The sequence below is a fragment of the Myotis brandtii genome, unplaced genomic scaffold (genome assembly GCF_000412655.1).
Source record: "Myotis brandtii unplaced genomic scaffold, ASM41265v1 scaffold45, whole genome shotgun sequence".
NCBI lineage: Eukaryota > Metazoa > Chordata > Mammalia > Chiroptera > Vespertilionidae > Myotis > Myotis brandtii.
Genome location: NW_005367209.1, coordinates 5516303 through 5542462, shown reverse-complemented (window position 1 = coordinate 5542462; position 26160 = coordinate 5516303). Strand labels below are relative to the sequence as shown.

At 45.9% G+C, this 26160-nt stretch overlaps 1 protein-coding gene across 2 annotated transcripts in view; it reads right to left on the bottom strand.

The window, feature by feature from the left end:
- The window catches only part of SLC23A2 (solute carrier family 23 (ascorbic acid transporter), member 2), a 109644-nt gene that overhangs the window by 28292 nt on the left and 55192 nt on the right, over window positions 1-26160 (bottom strand). For both annotated transcript variants that reach the window (XM_005874673.2, XM_005874674.2), the window contains exons 4-5: window positions 18129-18245; window positions 14277-14434 (exon numbers count right to left, since the gene is read on the bottom strand). In XM_005874673.2, coding sequence (XP_005874735.1) covers window positions 14277-14434; window positions 18129-18245 — 275 coding nt within the window. The remainder of the gene's footprint in view (window positions 1-14276; window positions 14435-18128; window positions 18246-26160) is intronic.

The following is a 26160-nucleotide window of genomic DNA, read 5'->3' as shown; positions in this document are numbered from 1 at the left end:
TAACAGTCTTTTCCATAGACAAACAGCACATGAGTAAATGCAGGCACACCTGGAAGAAAGAACCCCGGTCTGCAAAGATCGCCTCGGCCAGGCAGCCAGGGCCACTGGCTTCTCCATCCTCCCCTCTGCTGCTCTTCCCCCAGACAGCCTCGGGGCAGGCCCTGGGGAGCCCTGGAGTCAGCACCAGCACCCCAAGATGAGCCCTGCCATCGCCACCTTTCCCCTTGGGGGTGGGGTGTTTTGCATTTGGGAGTCTCTTTCCTGCTGAGCTTGTGAGCTCCTCATTAAACATCAGTGTATGTCTTCTATTTCACCACCCTTCTCCTCCCTTTCAAATTATCGAATAGCATAGAAAAACATTTATCTTCCTGTTGTTCCATATTATAGTCAAAGACTGCCCTAAATCAGAGGTAAGCATCAAAATCATGTTAGGGTTCTACATCTATTGAGGAAAAGAAAAGCTGTAAGTTACAAACCAACAGTAGATATAATATTCTGCTTAATCATGAAAAGACTCAAATATTCTAAACCTTATTTTTAAAGGACCCAGAAAACGTGCAGACTCTGTAAAATCTCCTGCCCTCATCCTCCAACTAAATGCAGATACTCAGATTCCATCATTCAATTGTATTTTAGATACGTCACATTAACTTTATGAACACTTGAGCTACTCAAATTCAAAAGATGTTGCTACAGCTGTATTGCTAAGGTGGCTTTATGGGCTAACATGAGACCTTGACCGCTACTGTTAACATACTTCAGGGTAAAATGAAAAACTGGCTCCTGTTTGCAGGGCTGGGAACTCCCAGGTGTCCAGATCCTTCTTAAATACCACGAAGCAGCCTTGTGTGAGTGCCCTGGCCAGGGGGGCGGGAACCCAGCATCCCGCCCTGGGCTGACAGCAGGTCCCGCCCTGACTGAAACAGGAACTGGACTGGGAGTCAGAGTGGCTCTGGCTGGAGGACAAGCATCTGCTTTACAAGTGCAGTTAGCACACACCATTCTGAGCCTGAGGAGGGTCAAGATTCTCGTTCTCTGGCCATTTTAATCATGCAAAGGAATCAACTAAGAGCAGGCAGGCTGAGAGCAGGCAGGGGCCAGAAATTCAAGACACAGAGGCAGGCTGCACGGTACAGCCCAGATGCACTGCTGGCAGCCAGTCGCATGGGCATGCCCTCCACCAACCATCCCAGAGCACAGTACCGTCAAAAGTGGAAGTGGCCCTCGAAGGTGTGGCTCAGTTGGTTGGGTGCCGTCCCGTGCACCGAAAGATGGAGGGTTCGATTCCCAGTCAGGGCACATGTCTGGGTTGTGGGCTCGATCCCCAGTGAGGGTCATGCAGGAGGCAGCTGATCAATGTTTTGCTCTCACAATGATCTCTCTCTCTCAAAAATCAATAAAAAGTCGTAAAAAAAAAAATGGAAGTGAAGTCACCTCACGTGGGAATGTAGTATATCAAAAGAGAGAAAAAAATGCTTGACTTAGACAAATTCCTTAAGCACAATTTTTCAGAAATGTACAGAAAAGGTAAAGGGAGGTCAGCATCGAGTTAGAAATGGATGCCATCTCAAATGGTCTAAGCGGCACCTGTTTTGCTGTCGTTTCTGATTTCAAGCGATGCATCTTAGGACCAGGTACCATGGGTTGCACTTAGAGAGCTTGTCCTTGGGAACCACTGCAATCAGCACTGGCTCTGGGTTCTCCTTCTGGGGCATGACCTATACTCGACCTCAGTCTGCACTTGGCCGAGGCACCTTTCTGGGCAAGCATTTTACGGCATCACCCCGACCAGAAGCCCTAAGAGCACTGCAGCAAACAAACCAGCTCACTCACTTGCAAACAACCAGGACCCTGGGTTCCTCCGAAAGTGGGTGGTAATTCCCGAAGTGCTGCCCCAGACACAGTTTCCCGAGGATGGGAAAGGCTGCACGTGGCGGCTGATGGCCCACGTTTGGCCACATGCACTGTCTGCCACAGCAGTGCCGTCTGAAAGACACGCGGCCGCGTTGCAGGAGGCAGCAGTCAGCACCCCAGCAGGGACGTGTGGTCTCCGTAACATAACTCAGCGACAGAATAACTCAGCGGCTTGGCTGAATTACTCGCAGGGAAGTTGCTACAGGGGCATCTGGCTGCACTGAACGAGAGGCACTTCCCCAGTTAATGGTCAACCCTAGGCTCTCCTCTCTGCACCTCACTCACACCAGCATCTGACCCTCCCCAGGTAGCCAAGACTGCCTGCCATTTTATTTTGTACTGACGACTGGGAAGGAAACCAATTAATCCCTGCCCTACTTCACACCAGGGGTTGGCAAACGGGCCCATGAGCCAAATCTGGCAAATTACCTGTTTTTATGAGTCAAGTTTTACGGGACACAGCCACCCTCATCTATTTCCGAGGTGTTGACAGCTGCTTTCGAGCTTCGATGGGAGAGTCGGGCAGTCACAACAGAGACGATAAGAGCCTGAAATATTTACTGCTTGTCCCTTGACAGAAAAAGCTGGCTGACTTTGTTTACAGGAAAATATATTTTAAATATGTGAAAAGGTGGTGGATTTTTTCAGACTTAAGTTTTTAAAGTTGATAGTGTCACTAGATGTAAGAAAAATTCTGAGCAGATAGGCACCTTTGTCATGATACATCCCCACGGCGGGCTTTACCCCAGGACAGCAAAAGAACCTACCCAGCCCGACAGCAACCAGCATGGCTCCTATGAATCGGGAGGTCACAGTTCAATTCCCGGTCAGGGCACATGGCCAGTTTGCAGGCTCGATCCCAGTGTGGGGCATGAAAGAGGCAGCCAATCAATGATTCTCTCTCGTCATTGATCACTGATGTTTCTATCTCCCTCTCCCTCACTCTCCCTCTCTCTCCTTTCCTCTCTGAATAAATTTAAATTAAAAAAAGAAAAGAAACCCTGTTGGAGGTATCCCCCTTGGTACCCAGGTGACCTCAAAACATCCTCTGGCCTCACATCTCACCAGCCCCTTCAAACACCTGCACTCCTAGCAAATTGGTCCAGGTTCTTGCCTCTGAGCCTTTGCTCATCCCTTCTCTTTGTCATCATTTCTAATATTCAATTTTTATTCATCATTCAAGGCACAGGCAAATACCATCTCCTCTAGGAAATATTCCAAGATTTCCTTCTTGGGATTTGTGATGTGTTCTTAGTCAGAACTCTCCAGCCATGATTTCTATAAGTCACCCACCCCCAGGTCAGAAAGCTGGTTTCTGATTCCCCAGGGGTCACTGGTTAAAAATGGATATTTTGGGCCCTAGCTGACATGGCTCAGTGGTTAGAGCATTGGCCCTCAGACCAAGGGGTCACAGGTTCGATTCCTGGTCAAGAGCATATGCCTCAATTGCATGTTCCCTAGCTCAGGTCAGGGCACATGTGGGAGGCAACCAGTCGATGTGTCTCTCATCTCACATCATTATTTCTTTCTCTCTCTCTCTCTCTCCTCCCCCCTCTTCTACTCTCTCTAAAAATCAATGAAAAAATATCCTCGGGTGAGGGTTTAAAAAAGAAAAAGAGTATATTTCTGATCTTACCATTTGCAATAACACAGATGTACCTAGAGGGTATTATGCTAAGTGAAATAAGTCAAAGACAAATACCTTTATGATTTCACTTAAATGTGGAATCTAAAAAACAAAATAAAACAGAAACAAGCTCATAGAGAACAACTGATGGTTGACAGATGGAAGGGAGATTGGGGGGCTGGGTGAAAAGGGTGAAGGGATTAAGAAGTACAGACTGGTAGTTACAAAATAGTCAAGGGGATGGCAAGTACAGCATAGGGAATAGAGCCAGTGATACTGTAATAACTATGTATGGTGCCAGGTGGGTATTACACTTATTGAGGGGATCACTCATAAGTTACATGTCTAATAACTATGCCATACACCCAAAACTAATATAATATTGACTGTCAACTGTAATTTAAAATTTTTTAAATTTTAAAATGGAAATTTCTGAATTCCACTTAGTCCTGGTTAACAGGAGTCACATGTGGGATCCTCACATCGGGATTTTGAACAGTGACTTCTGGGGGTGGCTGAGGCACAAAAAAAACAGACAACCCCTATGTCAAATGAAAGGATTTATTCTGGTCACTTGATAACCATTTCTTGGGTGTCTGCTTAACACATTATAAGCAGGTGTGATGATAGAAAAAAACTATCCTTAGGCCGTTGAGGAGTTTCTGTTGTGTGAAGGAGACACTAATTGTGGCCACACGTGAAGGGTGGTGACAAGGCGATGCATGGTGCTGTGGGAGTCTGCACAAGAATCACTTAGCATAAGGATGAGAAGCACGCCATCACATGTGCAAGGGGTTGAGTAGTCCAGGCAGAGAGAAGAGCAAGTGTAAATCAAGAGCTATAAACAGACCTGAATCCTGGAGAACTGCAGAGACCTTACTATGGGGAAAGCGGGGATTGGAGTGGTGACGGTCAGAGGGGGCCGGCGGGCAAATACCTGGCTTTCCTCTTGCAGGCCAGGGGAAAACTACTAGAGGGCTCTGCTCTGAAAAGTCCACTTTGGGAGAACTAGGAAAGCTAATCCTTAACCCCAAAGCTGTTCTCTGAAGGCATTCCGACAGGGTGTGGCCTGGCATCATTTGCGGTCTCACTCATCCTATGGTGTTGGCTCAGATGAGCTGCCAGCCCCCAGCCCAGGGTAGGTCTCTGCATGCAGCTGGGCCTCTGTCCGCTCCCCTCACAGCACTAAAGCGATCTGTTCAGACAAGCTCCCTACATGCTGATTTCACCCTGTGGGCTGAAGTCGCCCTAACAGCGGGAACTGGGACTGTTTCAGCCATCACTGTATCCCCAGCACCAAGTTTCGCTTAATAAATAATAAACTGAAGGTGCTATTTACAAATATTATTGTCTGAAAGGAATTTTATTAGAGTAAAAATAAGAGGCTGAGTCTTTCCGCATGTTGATTTTAACTGCAAATTTGAGAGAGGACTTTTAGATTAAAAGCACTGGACAGAGAGAGCAGAGAGTAAAATGTGCATCAATTTTCAAGAGAAAAGCAGGTAACCATCCCAGTCCCCAAAGACTGCCATTGTAAAACAATCTCTAAGAAACATAAAGGGGTTTGGCTTTGAGGAGCTTTAGTTTCATTTCTGAATCTGCCCTTAGGAGTGTGTGTCCTAAGTGCCTATAAAAAAAAGCAAAACACAACTTGTCCCCCCAAAAAAACCTTCTCTCGATTGATAACACTGCCCTGTTGTTTACTGTACGTATATACCCATCAGTCAGCTGAACCGCTGGAGAGTAGCTTGTAGATGTGGTGCATTCCACCCAAATACTTTAGCAGGTATCACCTAAGAATGAGTGTATTCTCCTCCATCATCGCCTCCCTCCCATTACACCCAAGAAATGTGAAACTAAGTTAATAATGTAATCTAATATCCAGACCATAAATTTCTGCTTATAAAAGTGCTTACGTCTGCCCCACTCCCCAATCTCATCAGAGCCCCTATACTGTGTGTGGTTATCCAATGTCGTGCTTAGAGCCAGGCTAAACCATTTTGGCCAGGAGACTGCTGGGGTGCGGTGCCCTCCTCACTGCCTCATGTCAGGAGGCCTAAGGCCTGTCGTCAGGTGTCCCCACCAGGTGCAATGCTTGGTTAGGGTAGTGACTGCTGGCACTCTCCATTTCTAAAAGTACCTCTTCCCTTCTGCAATTAATAAATTTGTAGAGTGACTCTTAGTCTGTGAAATTATTATAACCCCACTAGCTTATTAACAGTCTTACATAGTGGGCCTAAAAATTATGAGTTTCCAATTTTATCATTCCATCCATATTTATTAGTGTCCTTTTGTAAAAAAAAAAAAAAAAAGCTTAGCTTTCCTTTTTGTCCAATTTTATCTCCCTCTTTTTTACACCATCACTACAGATAAATGGGTTCCCTTTTTATATTCGGTTCTATAACTCACTTCCATGACTGTTCTTCTCAATAATTAAATTGTCCTGAACTTGCCCAAAGCAGCCTGTTCAAGCAGGTTCCCTTTCCCCACACCTCTCCCTCACTTTCTGAGCTGTTCCTTGCTTTCTGGCATTAGATGTTCCAGGTTCAACTTTTACTTTTCTCAGCCCTGGCGTCAAGCACTTCTCCAAGGAGTCCAGGTTCATTTTGGCAGAAAATGTTATTTAGAAACCAAGATCTGAGCACTAGGTGGCTCGCTGTTACTGGGTATCCTATTTTTTTTTTTAAACTGGTATCATTTAGTGAACAGAGATACAATATTTTTAAATCAGAATGACCCTTCCACTTCAACACAATTGAAAGATTACCTTCTTCTCATATACATCTCTCCTCCTACACTGAGCATACTGATTTCCAATGTTCTTACTGATTTGTTCTATGCTATAACATCACAGGACACAGTTCCAGAATCATACCTACATTACTAACAACAACACTACTGAGTATAAAATTTCTTTTCTTTTGTCCTTAGAAAATATCCTATTCAAGGTATGCAAAGTACTGTTCTAAAGTCTGTGAATTAATTCTTTTCTTCTGTGTGGTTAGCAATTTGACATATAGTTAGGTTTATTTGTTTCTGTTCATTTTCAATTTTAGGGTTTGCTTTGCTTCATCCTTTTGGATTTTATGTTTTGAATATGTTGAACATTTACACAGTTTAAAAATCAAACCGTATGAAGAGTTATACTAAAAGGTCTCACTCCCATCCCTAGCCGCTCCAACCCATTCTTACTGTAGTTAACCATTTTCATCTGTTCCTCACTTCTCCTTGGTATTTCTTCTTTCTTACCAAACATACATACACATAACTTTTTTGCAACTTGCTTTTTCAATATATCCTGAAACAGGTCAGAGAGGCTTTCGTCATTCTTTCTCAGGGCTGCACAGGACCCTGCTGTGTGCTGACCCATAGCAGCCAGTCTCTTGTAGATGGACCTTTAGGCTGTTAACTATTTTGCCATTACAAATTACACAGCAAGAAATAACTTTCAGTGTATTATTTTGCACATGTGGGCATGTATCTTCAGGATAAATTTCTAGAAGTGGGGTTATTGGATCAAATGGTAAATGCATATGCAGTCTAGACTGTACAATTCCTCTCCATAAGGGCTGCCCTATTTTCGCTCCTGACAGCGATGTGTAAGAACCCTACACTCCCACAGCCTTGGCGAGAGAGCGGCTTGTCGGGGTTTTCCTTTTTTGTCTGACAAAGGGGAAATGGTATCTTAGGGTGGCTTTCATTTATGTTTCTCTTACCCGTCAGTTTGATGAGGATCCTTTCACAGGGTGAAGAAAGGCCACGGCATAATGGTTTTTGTGAACTGTCTGTTCATGTCTTTTTGCTCTTTTCGATATGATTTTTGCTATTTTTTAACACTGATTTTTTAAAGTTCTTTCTATAGTGGAGACAGTAGAGCTTCTCTGGGATATGATACAAATAGTTTCTCCAGTTTGTCATTTTGTCTGTTTACGGTGTATTTTTACAAAGTTTAAAAACATATTCTTATATTCAGTGTCAGCAAATTTACCATCCTTGTATGGTTCCTAGAGTTTGAGTTTAAAAGTTTAAAAGCCCACTTTTAGATTAAAAAGGGAAATCACTCTGATTTCATTCTAGTACTTACAGTTTTCATGATTCTTGCATTTTATTGCTAATTCACTTTGAGTTGATTAAAAAAAAAACTCAACTAAAAGCAAGTGTAACCATTATCTTCAAGTTCATGTTATTCTGGTTTTATAGATAAACACTAAAAAGTATATGAACTCTTCTGGTCAGCACCGTCAATCAGAGAGACTCCTGAAGAGCCTCAGTGGGGAGGAAGCAGCTGACTGGTGCCCGTCTCAACCCCCTCCCCTCCCCCGCCCCGGGGGCCACAGCTCATAGCAGCAGGCTTGGCTCAGACAGTGCGCAGGAACCCAGAGGGCTAGTTGGGTGTGATTTTGATAACCTCCTTTTCAAACATGATAGTATCACCTATTTCAGGTCAAGGGCTAGTAGCCTAAAATACTTTTATTACTTAAAGATCTAAGGAGTCACAGGGAGGCACGAGAGAAGTCCTTGGGGTGTGGCAATGTTCTGTCGGTTGGGTTATATGGCTGTATACGTGAGTAAAACCTTATATAACTGTACATATAAAAAAGGTTCAATGTTACTGTATGTCAATTACCCCTCAATAGTTTTGATTTAAATTATGTCTATAAAGTAAGTGTCTTGCCTGGCCGGCGTGGCTCAGTGGCTGAATGTCAACCTATGAACCAGGAGGTCAAAGTTCAATTCTCAGTCAGGACACATGCCCAGGTTGGGCGCTCAATCCCCAGTGTGGGGCGAGCAGGAGGCAGCCAATCAATGATTTTCTCTCATCAGTGATGTTCCTATCTCTCTCCCCCTCTCCTTTCCTCTCTGAAATCAATAAAAATACATATATTTTTAAAAAAGGAATGGGAGGAGGATGACATCACATTCCTTAAATACTAGAGTGATGTTAAATAGTTAACAAAAAACCACAATATTGGAAAAAGACAAAAGCTTCCCTTTGGTATTTGGTGAGCAGCTCTGTCCTCTAGGCCTGTGTAACGCTGCCCTAATCCTGCACAGCGTTTGCGACGACGGTCACCTGGCTGAAAGGATGGCTAAGAGGGAGGGGCAGTGGGCCATGAGGAGGAGGAGGAGCCATTCAGAGCATGTGAGAATGTGCAGGGCAAGGAGGATGTGACAATCAAAAAAAAGACTGGAGAACTAGATTCATTCACCCCATATACCCTCAGAGGACACAGTCAGTCTCCTAGTCCCCAGGAGCATCAGAAATATGGACAGAGAAGCAGTGTGTTAGAAGGGGGAAGACCACCAAGGATCGAGTCGAAGGAGCAAAGCTGATGGCAGTGGCCATGGAGCACGATGCCCAACCGCCCCTACGCTCATCAGAGACGCTGCTGGCAGCTGCCCCAGCCCCAAGCTCACTGCAACCTCTCTCCCCGCCGGCGCCTGTCTGCCTCCTCCCCTTCCAGAGGCCCCTGAAATAATGAGCGCCCGCAGGCGAGCGTGGACAGGTGCCCAGGATTAACCAGAAGGAGGCCCTGAGAGATCAGGCGGCATGCCCACAGTCACATGAAAAAGGTGGAACGAGAGCGATGTCTCCGCCAGCCCCGCAGCAGTCAGGGGTGCGGGAAAGCTCCCTCCTCCACGGTCATTAGCATCAGGTTCTCACGGGGCCCATTTCATTAATATACAGGGTGAGGCAAAAGTAGGTTTACAGTTGTTCATATGCAAAATATAGTCATTAATAAGTAATAATACAAGAATAAATGGCTTCACATACTCACAACTGTAAACCTACTTTTGCCCCACACTATACTACTCAAAACTTTTAGTAAATGGACAGTAACAGTAATTTTTTTAATTTGGTGGGGGAGAGCCCAATGTAAAGTCACCTATCTAGTAATTTTTGCAAAATTTTCACCCTGAATTAACCATGCCTCTAGCCCCACCTCCCAGTTTAGAACAAATAAGGGGGGAAAGGGGGGGGTGTGGAATAAATCAAATACCACCATAAGGACACAGACAAATTCAGACCACAGAACACTTGACAGACAACTGGCCTAGACTCTTTAAAAAGGGGGTGATATGGAGGGAAAAGGTGGGGACTGTTTATTATTGAGACCAGAGAGATGCAACAAACAAATGCACCACATGAACTTGACTGGATCCTGGTTCAGGGAGGTGGAGGGACTAGCCCTAAAAGATACTTTAGGGACAACTTGGGAAGTTAAATGTGGCTGCATATTGGATGATATGGCAGAACGACTGTTGTAAGTGGTTATTACACAGGAGACCCTCATTCCCAGGAGATATTTAGGGTGAACTGGCATGTTGTCTGCAACTTTACTTTTAAGCAGTTCAAAAAAGTACATATGCACCCCACACAAAGTGCATATACAGAGAGTGTGGGGGAACCCCAGTCTCCCCACCTCAATCTAAGCACTGCACCCCTCGATTCTCCCAAGTCTCATCAATAATAGTTCAAAGCCCTGGACTTGAGACCTTGAAGTATCCTGGAGTGGTCCCCGTACCTAGTGACACACAACATATACAGGCCCCCAGACCCAAGGAGATGGAAGTGGGGGACGCTGCCTTCTCAGGGCAGATGACAACACTGGCTACCACAACAAGGAGAGCCTAGTCTTTCCTTTTGCTGGAGAGCTCAGTGATGCCTCCGAGAGGTGCCCGAAGCAAAAGGCTGGAGGTGACCCCCTAACACAGAGCCTGCCACACCTCAGGGAAGGTCAGTGTGGCTGGCAAGGGGCAGGTGCCGAAGGACCTCTTTCACCCCCAGCTCTGCACTGACACCCAGGGGGTGGGGGGTGGGGATGACGCACCGAGACGGCTCCAAGCTGGTTCGCACCCCTGCCCTGATCTCTCAGGATTTTAAAGGCTTTGTACTAATTCCTGGAACAAGTCCAAGGTGTGGCTGGAATTGACATCATAATGAAACAGAACCAGAGATGTTGAAACCTCACTCAAGGAAACCTCACTCAGGGAAAACCTAGTTGAAAGCAAAGTGCGGGTCAAGGTCAAAGGGAGGAGGAGGAAAAGGTGGGAGCAGGAGAAAGTGAAAGAAGCAGGCATGGCACAGACCGCCCACCCACTGCAAGCAGAAGCTCTGGGAAGCAGGAAAGCCACAGAAGTCCCACCCCTGGGCCCGGGACCTGTGCCAGGGGAGATGTGCAGTGAAGGAGGGAGGCTCTGCAGCCCACACTGGCCCAGACATATTTTTTGTGTCCTCAGCCCGGCCCATGGGAAACAGCCTCCAAAGGAGTGATGTGACAGCTGACAGCTGCAGTCAGAGCGCATGCTCAGGCTTGCAGAGGCGCACGTCTGTGTCCCCTTCACTGTCTCCCTACCAATTCTGAGTTTTTTATGGGATGAAGCAGGTGTCTGAGAACAGCGGGCCCCTCTTCCCCGGGGTACCCGTGTGAAATGAGGAAGAGCGATGGCCTGCCACTGCCCACAGTTCGGGATGCTTACACTTTCTTCCTCTGAGCTAGACCTGCAGCAGTCTTAGCTTCCTCAAAATAAAGGGCCCCTCCTCACAAGCACAGACCACGGTTGGTCTCTAGGTCCCAGGCACCGGCGGCATCCAGTGCAATGGAGTTACCCAGTACTCGTCAGGTGGTCGGCAAAGAGCAAAGAAGCATACAGAACACACACAATACTATAAACCAGAAATGTCAGAAAATCCATCTTAGAAATCATGAAAGCTGAACATGAAAAACTTTTTCTCCTGCTGCTTTAAGCCTAAGTGCTGAACTGCCCCACCAGCACCACCCCGCCCCCCTCAAAAAAAACCAACAACCATAAAACAAACACATGCACAGGCCATCTGCAATCCATGGCTGACACTGGGAATAAACTCCACTCTTGGCTAGTCAGCAGTTCCCTCCTGCATGGTCCCATCCTGCCCCTACCTAACAAACCTTGGCCCCAATTGCTTTCTCTGTTTCTTTGATCCTGTTGTGACCAGGAAGTAAAATACACAAGACTGTTAAAATGATCATTCACAGCCTATTGTAAGTGTCTATGTTAGCATTTAGCAAAAGTAAAAGGCTTTTCATGTTATTGGTGCATGATAACTCCCCAAACATGTTTCAGGAAGTTTATAATCCATGAAAGCACAAGAGGTTCATTAAAATCATGGCCATTGTCCTCCACAGAACACCCTAGGAAGAGCCCCCTCTCGTTTTCACAAAAGGAAACCAAGCTGGAGAACTCACCTGCCCAGGCCCCTCTAACCTCTCATGCTTGCTTGTTCCACTGCCCCACGTACGAAGGAGAAGAAATCATTTGCCACACTGTGTAAACTCTTGGTTTATACGGGGAACTGTAGGTTCTGACTGCCCATGGGATTACAGTTTATCATTAAAATATCCAACAACTTGATGTCGCCAGCACTGGCAATGCGGCTGACCATGCTGACCTTGGCCTGAGTTGCACACCGTGCATATTATACCACAATATCGATGTCTTCATTCCTTCTTCCTATCAACCAACAATTCTCAACTATAGGCACTGCCCAAATTTACAGACAGTTTCTGCTATAAGCTCCTTGATGAGTCAGCTGTTTAGAGAAAAAAATAAAAATAAAAATTCCCCCAGAGAACCAGTGCCCTATGTACAAAGTAAGGCTCCCGAGTCAGCCAACAAAAGCTTTTTAGTCCACTCTGGACTTGGAATACAGAACCTTAAACGCATATCAGAAGAATGAAAGCTGTTGCCAGCCAAATTTAACTACCTGGATTTGTTTTCTCCTGCTTCCTGGCACTGAGAAAATGAATCAAGTCCTCCCTGGAATGCCCAGAACACACCTCCTTCCTCTAGGCCAGTGGTCGGCAAACTCATTAGTCAACAGAGCCAAGTATCAACAGTACAACGATTGAAATTTCTTTGGAGAGCCACATTTTTTAAACTTAAACTATATAGGTAGGTACACTGTTATTAACTTAATTAGGGTACTCCTGGGCTGTCCTTTGCTAAAAAACGTCCTCAATCTGATTGAGGTACGTTCGCTGAGGTCGACCCCTTCCAACTCTCCCATCCACACTCATCTTGTAGACTTGCTTCGTCTATCTCCTTTCGTTCATCCTCTCTATATGTCCAAAGCATCTCAACATACTTTTCTCAATCAATCCTCGACACTACATCTTCTTTCACTCCACAATGTTCCCTAAAATTAACTTAAATAAACTTTAAAGTTTTAAGTCAACTTCGCACTGTACATGCGCACCCACACGAGGTATTTTGTGGAAGAGCCGCATGTGGCTCGCAAGCCGCGGTTTGCCGACCACTGCGCTAGGTCAATGGCACCCTGACCTTCCTCTCAGCCTCCCCTAAGGAGACCTTCCCTTCTGAGGTAAGGGATTTGCTCAGCATGGTGGCCACAGGTAGTCAGTCCTGCAGGGGCTGGGGTTTTGAGAACTCCAAGAGCTGGCCAGCCCCACAGCCTTCAGACCACATGGCTCCCTCCCATCAGCAGATCTGCAAGGAAACGGCCACTTCCCTTCCCAGGCGTTGCCTGTGCCACCACCTGGGACACCCTAACACTGCTTCTGGGTCTCCCATACGCTCAAGGTCCCTGTGGATTCTGACTCATTGGAATACAGTCCCTGACTCCCAGGCTGCCGCTGTACTATCGCCCTCTCTTTCCCCCAGAAGGCAAGGCGAAGCCCTTCCCCAGAGTCTCTCTCATAGAGCAAGAGACAGAACCAGAACTCAGAAGCTTACTCCCTACCCTTCCCAAGAAGAGTCTGTCCCTGCAGCCTCCGGGTAGAGGAAGAGGCTGCAGTGTGAAGAGAACAAAAGAGGGGGCAGGAGAAAACAGCAAGCCCGCAGGAGGCGGCAGGAGAGAGGAGCTCTCCTCCGGTCCTCAGCCAGCTCCTCGCCCATTTCAGCTGGGAGCAGGGAAGCAAAGGTGAACAATCAGAGCCCTGGCATCAAGGAAGGGAGCACAATCCAACAGGAAAAGACACAAAAACAAAAAAGGACACAGTGGAAGAAGAGCCACATTAGAAGAATGAATACAAGATGCATGTGTGGGAATTGAGAGAACAAAGGAGGCTTCGAGGAGTCGGGGTGCTTCAGCGAGGAGAGGAGCAAGCCAGACTGGAAGGATGAGCAGGGTGCATGGGGTGCTGGGGCACACAAGCACAGCGGGGTGGAACAGCAGGTGGCTCAGGGAGGTCCCCCCAGGGAGAGCCAGAGAAGGGGACAGCAGGGATCAGAGGCATGGCTGGAAAGGCAGGGGACAGACAGAGAGCAAGGGAGAAGCTTCAAAAGTGGGCACATCCTGGTTTTACACAGGGAGTGGGGCTGCAGCCTGGCAGCTCTGAGGAAGATGCCAATGTTGGAAAGAAGGCTCGGGGGGCTGGTGCACAGAGTGGGGCAAGGAGAGTGGCCCTGGGGGCATGGAAACCAACTGGGAACCTAGTGCAACAGCCCAGGTCTGACTAAAGGAACGTGGCAGGACAGGCACTGGAGAGCTTGCTCTGCAGCTGGAGGGATGGAAGGAGCTGAGAGCATCAGACTTTCCAGCGTGCACAGCCAGGGGGGGGTGGGGGGGTGCCATCCACCAAGAGAAGAAACACGGTGCAGGGTAGGTGGGGGCAGGGCTCACTACAACAACACCCACCCACCAGTCAGTCCTTCTAAGCTGCCTAGGTAAACGGTGTCGTTCGATACCTTCCTTACAGGGGCTTCGGGATCCCATTTAGTACTCCAGTCTCACCTGCACCCAAACGTTGTCTGCAGCAGAGTTGTGATTCCCACACAGAAGAAAATGGTCCCAATGAGCTGGCTGGTGGCCCACTGGTCGTACCCCACACACATGGCGTCGGCCAGCAGAAAGGGCACCGCGATGGTGCCGCTGAAGCAAGTCAGATAGTGCTGTGGGTGACAGGGAGACAGAGGAAAGAGTAAACCCTTATCGTTATTTTCTGATTTCATCCTAACTCACCCCGCCAATGTTTTGTTTTGTTTTGTTTTTAAAAAAAGGAACTCTTTGGTTTGCTTAGGTACACACGAGTATCATATACCAAATCACATTTCTTTTTCAGTATTTCTCCTTTCCATTACATTTCCATTATACTTGTATCATTACTTATTATTCACATGAGTCCAGGTCAGCATAAAGGAAACACTTAATGCAATCATATTTTATTAATATTTTACTCCTGCAATTCTTACTGGAATTACATGCTTTTTTTCAAATGCTTTTCAGTATCAATTGCTAAAATCATATGTCTTTCTCCTCTGATTTGTGCACATTAATTATTTTGCGTGGAACCATTCTTGAAACAAACTCTAGGAGTCTTGCTATATCTTTCTTCTGCAGTTTGACTTGCCAATATTTTATGTAGAATTCTACATCTGTATTCTTGAAATAATGGGTCTGGGGGTTAAAGCTTCCTTACACAGGGTGTTTCCCAACCCCCCCTTTTCTATGGTGGCATTGTTTCATAACAATCAGGGGAGGGTTAAGGTCACACAGGAGCTGAAGAATGCTCCACAAAGAGCCAGCTCACTCTCCTTTGGGGGCCCCACCTCCACTCCCAGGATATTCCTAGCAGCCATGCTCACTTCCCTTCCTCCCAGGGGCCTGCTTGTTCAGTGCCTGCTTCTGTTCGGCAAACCCAATTTTATTCCCAAGAGTTCCCCATCTCTGCTCCGGTTTGCCAAAATGTGTTGCTTGCAGCCCATAAAGCCCAAATTTCATAACACTAATAGGTGTTTCGTGCAGGAAACAGAACATTCCCATCCAGGACTTCTCAGGGATGCTCACAAGCTTAAGAACACTGTGCATCGTCAAGAAGGCCATGATGCATGCAGGGTTCCCAATCCCATTTGACCAGGGAACACTTCTAGAAACACCTAGAATATAAACATTTTAAAAAGCAAGTCTCCTCACTCTGTTTCAGGATGTTCAACCCAAGGAAAATTATCCCCACGACCACTCAGCTCCTTGGGTTGTGACTTCTCCTTATTAGACACCTTTCAGGTCAGGTAACCAAGTGCTGTGATACCTAAAGGGGGTTGGGAGGGCTGGAAACCCAGACCAAAGCATCAGCTGTCGGGGCAGGTACAGCCTCACCTCCAAGTGCATAAACCTGTCTGGGCAATGAGACTGAGTTTCTCAGCATCTGAAATACCCCAGGTTAAACTGTCATTCAAACTTTAAAAAAATGAAGAATGGAAAGTCAGACCTGAGAACAGAGTCTGGCTATGCTGAAAGCTATCCATTGTCTACACCAGTGGTCGGCAAACTCATTAGTCAACAGAGCCAAATATCAACAGTACAACGATTGAAATTTCTTCTGAGAGCCAAATTTTTTAAACTTAAACTATATAGGTAGGTACATTGTTATTAACTTAATTAGGGTACTCCTAAGGCTTAGGAAGAGCCACACTCAAGGGCCAAAGAGCCGCATGTGGCTCGCAAGCCGCAGTTTGCGGACCACTGGTCTACATTAGCAGAAAAGTGCAAACAAGCAACCCAGAAGGCTGATGGACCTTGAGCTTTGACAAGGGCTAAAGCTATGCACCATTGTTCTGTCAAGAAAATGGTAGCTCAAGCAATTTCCTGACCTAATAGTCTCAAAGTAAATCTTTACTAATATTTACTGACCTTTAAGATAATCTGTCTGCTGCCGGGATTAACTGGTCTACATTAGCAGAAAAGTGCAAACAAGCAACCCAGAAGGCTGATGGACCTTGAGCTTTGACAAGGGCTAAAGCTATGCACCATTGTTCTGTCAAGAAAATGGTAGCTCAAGCAATTTCCTGACCTAATAGTCTCAAAGTAAATCTTTACTAATATTTACTGACCTTTAAGATTATCTGTCTGCTGCCAGGATTGCTGCCTAAGGGCAATATGTGTATCTAAAATTGAATACAAGGTTGGCAGGGCCTGGGCACCAGTGAAGCCTTTCCACTAAAGAATGGCTCACTGCCCGGCCCCCCATGATATCCAAATTCATACTTCTTGTCTAGTCTCGTCATTTGTGCACAGCCCTTCTCTAGGTCCTGAACCCTAGCCGTGCAGGTCGCAGCTTTCACACGGCTAAAACAACCAAGGCAAACCCAGGTCATGGGTGTGAATCCTAGAAAAGAGCTTCCTGTCTTGTCCCCTTTCTCTAGAGCGCCACTTCAGTCCGTTAAGTGGGAAGAGGGTGCTGAGATGAGGGAAAGCACCAAAATCATAGGAGCCCAGCCCTGTTCCACTCCCTCTCCTGGCAGCGTCCCTGCTCTGCTCCCACTGGAAGCCACAGCAGACAAAGCAGCTGCTTCTCTGGCAAAGTTTGCCTTTCTTTAAAAAGACTGAAACATGCCGTTTACGATCTGGCCAACATGGCATTTTTCAGTGTCGCCCATGTTTCATGGCAGAACTGACTGTGACTGTGAGTTGGTTAACTAAGCCGGGAATGAGAAATGAAAACTAGTTCTTCTCTCTTCTCTTCTACTTTTCTCTCCCTCTGTTCTTCCTTTTTTCTATATCTCTATAATTTTCAGTCCTTCCTTCCATGTCATTTCCTTTGCTTATTCCCTGTTTTCCTTCCTTCATTCTGTTTAATCTCCTCCTCCTTTCTTTTCTTCCTTTCACTACTATGAAACTGATGTTAACAATTTCCATTCATCAGTCTTAAGAGAGTAATCTATACTAATAAAAGGGTAATATGCTTATTAGACCGGGTCAATTGGACATCTTCCAGATGTCCGACTTCCTTCCGGACAAAGCCATGGTGGTGGGGGCTAAGGCAGAGGCAGTTAGGGGCGATCAGGCTGGCAGGGGAGCAAGCAGTTAGGGGTGATCAGGCTGGCAGGGGAGCAAGCAGTTAGGGATGCGATCAGGCCAGCAGGGGAGAGCAGTTAGGAGCGATCGGGCCGGCAGGGGAGGGCTGTTGGGAGTGATCAGGCGGCAGGGGAGGGCAGTTGGGGGCGATCAGGCCAGCAGAGAAGCAGTTAGGGAGTGATCAGCCAGCAGGCAGAGGCGGTTAGGGGCGATCAGGCAGGCAGGCAGGCGAGCGGTTAGGAGCCAGCAGTCCCAGATCATAAGAGAGATGTCGACTGCTGGTTTAGGCCCGATCCTTGTGGCAGTTGGACATCCTCTGAGGGGTCCCAGATTGGATAGGGTGCAGGCCGAATTTCGTGCACCGGGCTCTAGTCTATATATATAAAGCCTAATATGCTAAGTGGACCGCTCGAAGTCACTATGACGCACACTGACCACCAGGGAGCAGACACTCCAACTGGTAGGTTAGCTTGCTGCAGGGGTCCGGCTGATGGGGACTGGGTGAGATGGTCAAACACGCCCTGGAGCCCTCCAGCGGTCCCTCCCCAGCTGGCCAACCTCCTGCGGTCCCTCCCCGGCTGGCTGGCCCCCATTGGCCGCAATTGGGACTGGGCAAGACGGTCCCGATCACTGGCCAGGTCGAGGGACCCCACCCGTGTACAAATTCGTGCACTGGGCCTCTAGTTTATAATAAAGTCCTCAATAAATCAAAATCAAAACTGAATTTAAAAAACATCCAGACAGAGAACTCAAGCATCTGCTGGTGGTTACATCCTAAAGGAACCATCTTACCTGCAGCCCCAGAAATATGCACAGGTACCAGGGAGGGACGTCTTCTATGGTGTAAATCATGTCCGATCTCTGGGGGTCTAGACTGCCAGTGCTATCCAACGTCTCGGCCAGAGAGCTCTGTAAGCAAGAGAGACAAAGGAGTTGCTTAATAAAAACAAGGACTGCCCTAGTTAGTTTGGCTCTGCGGTATCTCTCTCACATGGATGTTTCTCTCTGCCTCTCTCCCTCCCTTCCACTCTCAATAACTAACGAAATAAATTAATAAATAAATAAATAAATGTAAGGAGTAACGTTAGCTCAGTTTAGTACAGGCCCACTACTAAAACACAATTTGATAAAGTGGCTGCCACTTCCCCGTAAAATTAAGCCTTGGCTACCTTTGACACAATGCTCAAACACACTGGCTCAGTGGGACACCCCATCTTCAGACTTTGGGGATTCGGTATCCCCATTGCTATCTTCTCATCCCCTAGGCAGCAGTTCTCAACCTGTGGGTCGAGACCCTTTCACAAGGGTTGCCTAAGACCATCGGAAAACACATATATAATTACATATTTTTTGTGTGATTAATCACTATGCTTTAATTATGTTCAATTTGTAACAATGAAATTGAGGGTCACCACAACATGAGGAACTGTATTAAAGGGTCGCGGCATTAGGAAGGTTGAGAACCACTGCCCTAGAGCATTCAGCTTGCTCAGAGCTTCTCCCCAGCCTAGAGACCACCTGCATGGAGATGATGCTCCCAGGATGGGACCAAAAAGTAATACCTGGACATGAGCAGTGGTGACCAGAATGAAGAAATAATATGAAATGCTAACCACTTCAAACAGAGAGCATTAATCTGTTGCTCCCGCCCTCCCCCATCCCTGCAAAGAGAATTTTTTGTACCTAAAAATAAAGTCCTACAACCTTGTACCAAAACACTGCTACTCAGACACAATGGTGAGTGAAAACGAAATTCAGAAGTGTACAGATAAGTGATTCATATTTTACTTAAAATAACAGACCAAAAATGAATTTCTAGTTCAGGGGCAATTTTCTTTTTCTTCTTCCCACCACTACTAAAGATTTTTTTTTATGTTAAGTGTTGCATGCTTTTTGAGACAAAATCTTCACAAAGACCAGACACTTTAGGTTATAGCCTCATCAGCAAGTTTCAACTGGTGTGCCACAAGAATTTTTAAAACATGCAATATCTGACTATTAGGGGCACTGACCTCTTTTCCCTTAGATTGTCAAATTAAAAAAAATGACAACAGCCAACAAGAGCCATCCGGTGTGAATGAATCAATATTATACCTATTTTTTTTGTCACACTGGCAAAATATATACTTTTTGGTATGGTGCTGAATTTTAGTAATTAGTTTATGTGTGCCATGAGATGAAAAAGTTTGAAAACCGCTGGTCTCGGTCATAGTCTAGACCAGGGGTGGGCAAACTTTTTGACTCGAGGGCCACAATGGGTTCTTAAACTGGACCGGAGGGCCGGAACAAAAGCATGGATGGAGTGTTTGTGTGAACTAATATAAATTCAAAGTAAACATCATTACATAAAAGGGTACGGTCTTTTTTTTTTTGTTTTGTTTTATTCATTTCAAATGGGCCAGATCCGGCCCGCGGGCCGTAGTTTGCCCACGGCTGGTCTAGACATTCCTAGTCAGTATCGACATCACTTCTTTTGCTTTTCAATTGAATTTATTGGGTGACATCTATATCTAAAAGCCTAAGCAACCAAACAACCGAATGACAGTCACTATGACAGGTACTGACCACCAGGGGGGCAGGCGCTCAATGCAGGAGCTGCCCCCTGGTGGTCAGTGTGCTCCCACAGCGGGAGCACCACTCAGCAGGTGCCAGATGCCAGGCTCACAGCTGGTGAGCGCAGCTGCAGCTGTGGCTGCATGAGCCTCTCCCACCTCTGCTGCAGTGCTACCAAGAGGCAGCTGCGGCAGGTGCAGCAGGACCGGGATGAGCGGGAGCGGCGCAGTGCCCAGCTGGGGCTCCTCCCCGGCCACCTGCGTTGTGCACTACTGCATCCCTCCAGGGATGTCAGATTGCCGGTTTAGGCCAATCCCTGAAAGCAATCGGGACGAAACTGGCAGTCCAACATCTCCCAAGGGGTCCCAGATTGGGAGAGGGTGCAAGCCAGGCTGAGGAACCCCACGAGTGCACAAATCCGTGCACTGGGCCTCTAGTTGGCTAATAAAATTATATAGGTTTCAGATATACAATTCTGTAATGCATCATCTGTATATTGTATTGTGTGTTCATCATTTCAAGTCAAGTCAGCATCACTTCTGAAGTCATCCAGCATCTGAGCCAAACAGAAAACTCAGAACTGCTCTGATTCCTAAAACCCAATGAACAATTTCTTGGAACCTGAGATGTGCATTTTTTAAAAAAATCTTTTATAACCTAACAAACAGAGTGTCTACCAGGAGACAAAACATTCTGACTCTTGACCACATCTAACCCATAGAAAGATGGTGACTCCATGTATTATTACTCAATTTTCCATGCACAGGACAACAGGGACTTAGAGGACAAATACCCTTGCACAAAAGAAGTGATGCAATTCAGGCTTACCTTCTGAAGCCTAAAGGTAAATCCCGTGTAAGTCTATATTTGATCTAATCCAAATGTGACTTGAATATGACCTTCCCGAGAGAACTTTTTCTCCATTCAAAAAATGGATAGTGGGAGAGTTCACTGTTGAATGGGTAAAATGGGATATGCATGTCTTTTAAACATCTGTTGGTAGAGAGAGTACGCATGTGTGAGGAATTTGATACGTAGTGATATGCAGTGAAGAATTAACTCAGCAGGTGTGGGATGTCCAAACCCTGCACGTCAGGGAAAGGTTTGGCCCTTCTGGCACCTGGGAGGCAATACCTACGCTCTTGGGACATCCTGCTTCTTAAGAATGTATTTGTTTACCTGAAGCCTTGGACTGCCCCAAATAGTTTATGCTAATGATGTGATCCATGGGGGGAGGGGGGGGGGCTTGGGCTACGTGGTATCAGTCTGACCTCTGAAGGAGCTGGACATTAAGGTCAGCCACGCCTACATGACTGCTCCCCAGTAAAAGCCTGGACACCAGGACTCCAGTGAGCTTCCCAGGTTGGCACACTCCTTGAGAACTGCCACACATTGTTTCTGGGAAAATTAGGCAGTGCCCACCCGACTCCATGGGAAGAGGACAATTGAAAGCTTGAGCTGGTGTCTCCTGGATCCTTCCCTACGTGCCTTTTCCATGGATTTTAATCGGTATCCTCTCTCTGAAATAAGCTGTAACCAGGAGTGCAACCGCTTCTCTGAATTCAGCAAATCACTGAACCTGATTGGAGAACCCCCAACTCAGGTCTTGGGAATCACTACACTCAGTTGACCATTTTGCTAACATGATGCTACTGTGGATATTGGATTTGTACAGTTCAACACCATCACATTATCTACATCTCCAAGTGGGGAGTGTTGCTGCTCACAAAGTAATAAAGAGAGATATCTGAAAGTACAGTAACACTACAATGTCCCTTAGTACAACTAATTTTAACTATTGTTTTAATGCACAGAAATGAAGAGACTATATCTGCCCTCTTTCAGGCCTGGCAGACTAAGATTAAGACATGTGTACGTACAAATACACAAACACACACACACACACACACACTCTCACTCACACTCAATCTTTCTTAGTAATGAAGGTGCTTCTATAACACAGAAATGGAACAAATGTAAACGTCTACAAATAGTATTAAGATGACACTGACTAGGGAACTGTGTGGTCAAGGGGATCAGTTAATTCTGTCACATAAACGCTGCTGCCCTCATTGAGACAGGCGTGTGCTCGGTCATTAGAAGCTATGGTACCAGAGTCAGTATCACTGCGTTAACAATACAAATCACTGCAAAAACCTCAATAACAATAACTTTCAAGAGCAAGGTTTCTTTAAAAGATGACTGCATTGATAGTTTAATAATGTCATTTGGGAGACTTTTCTATCTTCTTCCATGGTCTGAAATAATCAGAGAGCAAGGAAATTGCCTGTCCTTCAAAGATTAATGAACTCAGAACTCAGTTCTCTGGTTGGAGCCTTCTTAAGATCACTAATAACCTTTCCAATCTCTTCAATGGTTATTTAGCTTAGTCCAGCACTTTGGGGGTCAATTGCGGTCTCTTTTTCTCTAGGAAATCATTTCCTCCAGCAAACCCTTTCTGTAAGAGGCTATACAGTACATATTTTAGGTTTTGTGGGTCATCAATGCTCTGTCACAACTGCTCGACTCTGCCACTGTCGTGCAGAAGAGCCTTAGACAATATGTATCGAGTGAGTATGGCTGTATTCCAATGAAACTATCAAAACAGGTGTTGGGCAGATGTAGCTTGCATAGGCTATAGCTTGCCAACCCTGCTATAGAGTTTCAAACTGATTATCATAATGTCATAGTTAATATTCTCTTATACATTTTTCTTATATCTCCTTTCACATTGCTAATGTATATTTGTGCTTTCTCATTATTTCCTTAATCAGGTCCATCAAAGATCAATTTCATCAGTTGTGTGTTTTTTTAAAGAACCAGCTTTTGAGTGCCAGTTAAACATGCTAGATTGGCCACATGTGTCATTTCCTCTAACTCCTAAAAACACACAGAAGGAATAAATATGTCACAAATCTACAAGAACAAAGAAAATATGGAAAAGAAATGAGATGAACACATTTCTGGAATATTTGCCTGAGCTGTAACCCGTAAGGGAGAGGGAAGGAATAGACAATCTGTGTGCTTGCAGGAGGACAGTGTGAAGTGAGCTGAGTGACCAACAGGAGCCCAGAAAGGTTCCAAGCTTGGAGGCACAAGACAGAAAAGGATGGGAAGAGGATAGGTTTTAACTATGCAAAACAAGCAGACATCCTGTTGCCTGCTGCTATCCTCATCCTTCAAGATACAACAATGTACTGTTTGAAGCAGTGGTCGCCAACCGGTGGTCCGCGGACCACTGGTGGTCCATGAGGTCCGAAAGGTTGGCGACCACTGGTTTGATGAATATAAACCAGAAAGACATCAGACTCAGGAATACTAGGTGGGGTTAAATGCAAACATGACCAGTGGAATCCTCATCTGCTTCCAGAATGCCAGAGCAGGTTACAGAAACCAGGCTTATTCGCAGGAGACTAGAAGAACCCTCCTCGACAGGAACTGTAATCAGCCCGAGACAACATGCTGATATCTAGACTCCACCGCAACGAGGCAGCTTTCCTCCTGGTTATTCAGTGGCAACTCCCACCAGCAGACAAACCTCACTCCCAGACAACCACCCTACACTCATGTTTATTGCCTCACAAACCTGGGACAAAGGAAGCCTCCAAAAATAAGAGGAAATAAGGCCAATGTGGTATGAAGAAACTTTTAAAGTAAAATAAAATAAAAACTTGTATCATAAAAAGAAAAATATTTGGCCCTGGCCAGATAGCTCAGTTGGTTAGAGAGTCATCCCCAAGCGCCAGGATTTGGGGTTCCATCCCCGGTCGGGGCACATGCAGGAAGCAACCAGTGAATGCATAAAAAAGTGGAATAACAAATCCATATTTCTTTCTCTCTCTCTTTCCCTTCTTCTCTCCCTTCCCTCCCTTTTCTCCCTCTAAAACAAATGAAAAAAAATTTAATTTGAACCTGGGAAGAAATAAATGCCATTTTAAAAAGCTCTAATCAGTAAATAAAAGCAAACACAAAGTAGCCCTAGCTGGTGTGGCTCAGTTGGTTGGAGTGCTGTCCCATGCACCGAAGGGTTGAGGGTTTGATTTCGGGTCAGGGCACATGCCCAGGTTGCAGTTCAATCCCCAGTTAGGATGTGAACGGGAGGCAACCAATCAATGATTCTCTCTCACACCAATGTTTCTCTCCCTCCCTCTCTCCTTAAAAAAAAAAATAAAAGAGGTGTTACAAACTAAAAACAAGATAGATATGTTCCAAACATAACAGACAAATATGGATAAGAAATTGTAATGGTTTTAAAAGTCAGAATACAACCAAGGTAACAGAATATAAGAATTAATCAAAGAAATAAGAACATTTCCAAGAAATAAAGGACATTTTTATAAATTAGAAAGACCCTCCAAGTACTCAGTGAATTATAAAGAACAATTCAGATATCTTAAAAACTCAATAATCAACTGTAGCCCTAGCTAGCTGGTTTGGCTCAGTGGACAGAATGTTGACCTGCAGACTGAAGGGTCCCGGGTTCGATTCTGGTCAAGGGCATATGCCCGTTGAGGGCTCGATCCCCAGTAGGGGGCATGCAGGAGCTAGCCAATCAATAATTCTCTCTCATCATTGATGTTTCTATCTCTCTTTCCCTCTACCTTCCTCTCTGAAATCAATAGTAAAAATATTTTTAATTAATAATCAAGTGTATTAGGAAGACCTTAAAAACAGAAATTAGAAGACAAACAGAAATAAAACATGAATTGACAGAATTTGGACAAAAGTAAAGGGGGGAAAAAAGAAAAATGAAAGTCACTGGCTGGCGTGGCTCAGTGGTTAATGCATTGGCCCGTGCACCAAAGGGTCACAGGTTCAATTCTGGTCACGGGCATGTATCTGGATTGCAGGTTCTTTCCCCCTTCCTAGTAGGAGCACTTACAGGAGGCAGCCATTCAATATGTCTCTCTCATATCAATGTTTTCTCTCTCCCTTACCTTCCTCCCTTCTGCCCTCTGAAAAATCAATGGAAAAAATATCCTCGGGTGAGGACTTTTTAAAAAAAGAGACAGAGAGCACAAGAGAAAATAGACATTTAAAAGAAGTGTAAGGGTCACAGACTATAAATAAAAAATAAAAACAATGTAAGTGAAAAAAACATATTAGAGAGAAATGATAGCTAGAGAAAGCAGGCAATGGAGATCCAAAATATTTGTAACTGGAGCCATGAAATAAAATCAAAAGAACAGACTGGAACAAAAAGTAAAGATATAATTCAAGACTGCTTTCCTAAAGTAACAGGAGCTTAGACACTACATATTAAAAGTGCCAGAAAAAACTGACCCAGAACGGTCAGCATCAAAACATACCTACGCAGGCAGGCGCCATTTGGGGGCTCAGTCCATCTGGGTTTCCCGATGACCTAATAAACTCATAATTCTTTATACTTTTGGCCTCGTGCGTTCCTCCTTCGTTGACCCTAGCATTAGGTGCAGAAACCCGGGAGGGTTCCATGGGGAAGGGGAGCCATCACCCTGGCTTCAATCACCCCAAGTTTGCTAGGCGGCAGCAGCTTGACCCGGGCTCACCTCCAAATCCTACTCGAGTGACATGATTGTGGCCTCGATTAGGCCTCCCGCCCTCACGGGCCCTCCTGAACCAGCCAGGGAGGTTGCCAGATCTGGGACCTCTCTCTCCTTCCCAGTACTGACCCGGCACTCAACACCGGCGCATTTCATCTCCGGTAAGTGACACTGGGTCAGCTCTCTGGGTTTCTGATTTGCCATCTCAGACAAAGGACCTAGCGCTAGGCCAGAAAGCCTCTCCAGTCTGGCCTCGGCCCCAGGAGCCCACCACATGGATTAGACCATCTTCCTCACTCTGGAGCCTGACTAGCCGGCGGGGACGCCCTCCCTCTAGTCTAGCTCCCCGGGTCTCCCTTTGTTTCTTACCTCCTCTTCCTAATTTACACCACTGGGAGTTCTTTTTCCATCTCTTCCCCACCCCCCCAAAAAAACTCCTCTGGGATGTCTCCCCCATAATCTTCACACACTCGGCCCTTCCACGGAGGTCCGGCCAAAGCGCCTTATCCACAATCTAAATTTTCGCATTGGCCCGAGAATGGAGCTTTCAATTTGAACATTCTTTGCGTCTTAAATAATTTCTGTCACCACAATAGGAAGTAGTCAGAGATCCCCTACGTCCAGGCCTTCTTTACTCTCCGCAATCATCCTTCTCTCTCAAACTTGCTTCCTTATCAAATCCGACTCCACCCAAAACGCCCTTCTGCCAACCCCGGACCTTTACACCCTAAGGCTTTTCTGATCGTCCT